At 44.1% G+C, this 4,750-nt stretch overlaps 1 protein-coding gene across 1 annotated transcript in view; it reads right to left on the bottom strand.

Annotated features, from left to right (window-relative positions):
* Window positions 1-2,427, bottom strand: part of LOC109919430 (monocarboxylate transporter 5-like) — an 83,100-nt gene extending 80,673 nt beyond the window's left edge. Inside the window, exons 1-2 of the mRNA XM_048611797.1 lie at window positions 2,373-2,427; window positions 791-941 (exon numbers count right to left, since the gene is read on the bottom strand). Coding sequence (XP_048467754.1) covers window positions 791-895 — 105 coding nt within the window. The 5' untranslated portion in view covers window positions 896-941; window positions 2,373-2,427. The remainder of the gene's footprint in view (window positions 1-790; window positions 942-2,372) is intronic.
* Between the last annotated feature and the right edge of the window lie 2,323 nt (window positions 2,428-4,750).

Here is a 4,750-nt window from a genome sequence, read left to right on the forward strand (position 1 = left end):
GACACACAGACACACAGACACACAGACACACAGACACACAGACACACACTCCTCTCTTTCAGGAACTAATTGACCTGCAGTTTGCAGCTTGTGCAGCTTTTCTTCTCTGACTCAACAACAACTTGCATTTCTATTGCACCTTCAGTACAGTAAAATATCCCAAGCTTTTTCTCACAGGAGCAATTGGCAAACAAAATTTAATACCAAGACATAAAGCCATATCAGGGCAGGTCCAAAAGGTTTGATCGGAAAGGAAGATGTTAAGACGTGCTTAAAAGAGGAATGAGGTGGAGAGGTTTAGGGAGGGAATATTTGAACTCAGGGCAAGTAGATGTAGGCAAAACTACCAGTTGTGCAGCAATTAGAATTATGAGACATATAGATGTATGTTAACATATGGAAGCATCTGAGAAGTACAGAGATAGGGAGGGGATTAGGAGCTGGAGGATATAACAGAGACAGGGTCAGTTGGGAGTCAGTGTTATAGTTGCCCATTATTTAGACATCTTAAACTGCCCAATATTACCCAAGTTGAGCCTCTCCCTAAGTTTTTAGCTAATACATAGCTGGAGACTTTCGTGCAAGTCGCAGGGAGTAGGAGTGTTGTCTATTAGAGGTTTTCCTGAACAGGGTCTGGGCGACAGAATTCTCGAAGCATTGCAACACTAACTGAGGCCATTCAGCTCAGTGGTACAGCTGTTAAGTGAGGCTCACTCTCTTACTCTCACCCCCAAGCCCCTATAACCCCAAAACTCAGAAACAGATGAGTGACAGAAACTCAACTCCTTACCAGGAAGAAATGGAGAACTATCATCCAGCCCCAGCCTCCATCAGGTGGGTCCACATACTGTTTCACCTTCTGATTCCAACACTTCGTCTTTCTCACTTCTTCCATCTTCCGTCAGCAGGTACTCAGAAACAACTCCAACTGTTTCAGACGCCTGTTGCATATTTACAGACATCATTGTTTCAAAGTTAAACAAAACTCCCTCTATAAAGTCACAGGCAACTTTGCTTTGAGATGTTCCTTTTGATTCTGATGCACAGATTTTAATTCAGCAGCTGTTCAGTGAAAATATCACTCTCCAATTGAGAATCAGTTCTGCTCCCCAAATGCATATTGGTCAGAACATGGGATCAGAGTATGCCAGGAATTGTGAATCAGGTTTCAATAAAAGGGTCCCATTCAGGTAAAGGCTCCCATTCAGTTATAGTGCTTACAGGGTGGCCTCCCAGGTGACTTCACTGTATTAGTCATGAATAAAACTTCATCCAGTCCTGGCAATTCTATTTCCAATTGCAATCCATGTGACAAGTCAACATGGATTAGGAGTCAAATGGGAATGTTTTACCTGAGGGTCAATCAGATTGACATGTCTGGGGGAGGGGTGGGGGGGGGGTGGTGGGGAGGTGAGGTTGAATGGCCAGGCAATAGAAGAGGGGAGTGGAGAAGATGGAGAGGGTGGGATGTGGAAAGGGGAGAAGTGGGGTTCTACTGCTGCAAGACTTCACTAAACACAAGAGATTTTGGAAAAAGGGGCCAAGGCCACAATGGATCAGGATGACTGAAGAGTTACATTCTTTAAAAAGACAATAATTCAAATGATGTTTTCAACTCCAGTATAGAGATCAACAATTGATTTGCAATGTAAACCTGCATCCTCTTTAATGGAGTCATTTCAAAGAGCTAATGTTTTAAATATTGTCAGAAACAAGCACATGTGCCACCAGTATTTAAACCAAGACCAATGGGGCGGCACAGTGGCACAGTGGCACAGTGGTTAGCACTGCTGCCTCACAGCACCAGGGACCCAGGTTCGATTCCAGCCTCGGGTGTCTGTCTGTGTGGAGTTTGCACATTCTCCCCTTGTCTGCGTGGGTTTCCTCCGGGTGCTCCGGTTTCCTCCCACAGTCCAAAGATGTGCAGGTTAGGTGGATTGGCCGTGCTAAATTGCCCATAGTGTTCAAGGATGGGTTATAGGGGGATGGGTCTGGGTGGGATGCACTGAGGGTCGGTGTGGACTTGTTGGGCCGAAGGGCCTGCTTCCACACTGTAGGGATTCTATGAAGAAAGTCTTTCTGCTGGAAACACAAAGCTGACGTTTCAGTCTCTGCACTGGGGTGGGGGGAGGTGTGCGAGAGTTTCCATTTGTGTTTTGGGGAGGTCACAGTCCTGTGACTACATCCTTCTCTTTCAGCCATTTCCAGCGCTTTGGCATTAATTCAATGTCAAATTTCATCTTATTAGAAAGAGGCCAGAGGGTGGCCCGTTAACCCCCCGCCTGAAGTCTTGTGACTTACTGAGATTAAGCCTCTTAGTCTGAGCACCAAGTTCCTTACGTTCCTTTAAGTGTTCACTGGTAGTAACTCACCTGCTGTGGTCCCCTCGGGGCTCGGTATTCTTGGAGCTCAATCAAAATTGCTCGATAGTTTGCTCTTCTAATCATTATTTTTCATTGTCCAAGACAGATGGAGTCAGACTTTGGAATAGTGTAGGTCCCATTCCCAGAGTCCCCGCACCTGCAGCACAGCGAATACGAAATACTTTAATTGTTTGAAAATGAGAGAGCGGCAGATTGTTTCCTGTGATCCAGCAGTAATGGGCAGTATTTCAAAACCCCACGGACAGAGTTCAGAGTGTGGTTCAGAACACCTCTGCACTAAGTAATAAGGTGAAATACAGATAACGCTAGAAATCATAAATAAATACTGAATGGCCTAGGAAAGCTCAGCAGTGACTGAGGAGAGAGAAACAGAGTTAGAGTTAATGTATATGCTTACATGCACGTAAATAAATGTGTTTTGATATTATTTATTGCAAGTTGGGTTTCTGGTTCGTGTGTTAACAACCAAAGGATTTCTGTGCATCTGAAGTTAATAATGAACTTGTTTGCATCTCTGTAGCCATGGTGATTTCTTCAAAAAAGTGGTTTTTGAAACTTAGCTTTAAAGTGGATGAGTTTTGTGCATCACCTAGACACATTATTTTTGGATTATTTTGCAACACGGAAAGGGAAGTAATGGGGTCTCAGCATTTATTAGAGACTTCTGGAGTTATTGTATGGAAACTGTTGAGGAGGGCTTAAACCAACATTGGGGGGTGTATGGAGTATTGGCATCCTGGGAGAAGGTAAAGCAGACAGATGTATGGTCAAAATTAGAAGAAACAGAAAGCAAGTGAGGAAGACACAGGGGAGCTTGGCAAGGTATGGATAGTATTTATTTTAATGCTAGGAGTTTGACAAACAAGGCAGATAAGTTGAGGACACAAATTAAACCACACTGTATGCCGAAACTGCTATATTCAGACATGGTTGAGACAGGGGCAGAAGAGGCAGCTCAACATTCCAGGATATAGCATCTTCAGGTGAGACAAGGAATGAGGAGATCAATATTGATCCGGAAATCTATTATGGGTGACATCTTAAAGGCTCCTCAAATGAAGCCACATGGGTAGCACTTAAAAACCAAAAAAGAGCTATCACATTGCTGGGAATGTGCTATAGGCCCCTTAACAATCCAAGAGCGATAGAAGAGCAGATATGGATGTAAGTTGCAGGGAAGTGTAAAAGTAATAGGGTGCTAATAGTAGGAGATTTTCAAAATGCCCAACACTAAATCGGGTAGTCATAGTGTGAAAGGTTTTGAAGGGGCAGAATTCTTCAAATGGATCCAGGAGAGCTTTTAATCCAGTACACAGAAGGCTCTGCTAGGCCCTGGGCAAGGGCCCGATGTATCAGCGTGAGGGCTATTTTGCAGACAGCCATCATATTACCGTTAGATTCAAGAATGTCCTGGAAAACAACAAGGATGAGCCTGAAATCAAAGTTCCAAACTAAGGGAAGGCCGATTTTAATAAGATCACATATGGTTTAGCCAGAGTGGACTGGGAGCGGATACTTTCAGGTAAATTGTGTCAGAGCTGTGGAACACATTGAAGAAGGAACAAGGGAGAGTAGAGAGCCAACAAATTCCAATAAAGAAAAAGGGCAGGACCATTAATTCCTGTAAATGCTGGATATCGAGGGACAGACAGCATTGAATAAAGAGAAAAAGGAGAGGCTTTTGGCAGATAACTATGACTCAAAGCAGCAGAAGCCCTACAGGAGTACAGTCAATAGGGAACTTAAAAAGGCGATGGAGTTCTAAATGTGGATCTAAAGGATACTGGCAGGTTAAATCAAGGGAAATACAAATTGTGTTACAGGTACTTTAAGGGTAAAAAGTTAATGAAGGAAAGAGTAGGGTCCAGTAACATTTACACCACTCAAATGCTAAGCAATAACCATTTCCAATAAGAGACAATCTAACCATCACCCATTGACATTCAACTGTGTTACCATCACTGAGTCCCCCACTATCAACATCCTGGAGGTTACCATTGACCAGAAACTCAACTGGACTCACCATATAAATACAGTTGCTATAAGAGCAGGTCAGAGATAGGAATCCTGCAGCCAGTAACTCACCTCCTGACTTCCCAAAGTCTGTCCACCATCTACAAGGCACAAGTCAGGAGTGTGATGGAATACTCCCCACTTGCCTGGATGAGTGCAGCTCCAACAACGCTCCAGAAGCTCAACACCATCCAGGTCAAAGCAGCCACTTGATTGGCACCAAATCCACAAGCATCCACTCCCTCCACCACCAACGCTCAGTAGCAGCAGTGGACCATCTAGAATCATAGAATCCCTACAGTGTGGAAACAGGCCCTTTGGCCCAACAAGTCCACACCAACCCTCAGTGCATC

The sequence above is a fragment of the Rhincodon typus genome, chromosome 25 (assembly GCF_021869965.1).
Source record: "Rhincodon typus isolate 14 chromosome 25, sRhiTyp1.1, whole genome shotgun sequence".
In the NCBI taxonomy this organism is placed as follows: domain Eukaryota; kingdom Metazoa; phylum Chordata; class Chondrichthyes; order Orectolobiformes; family Rhincodontidae; genus Rhincodon; species Rhincodon typus.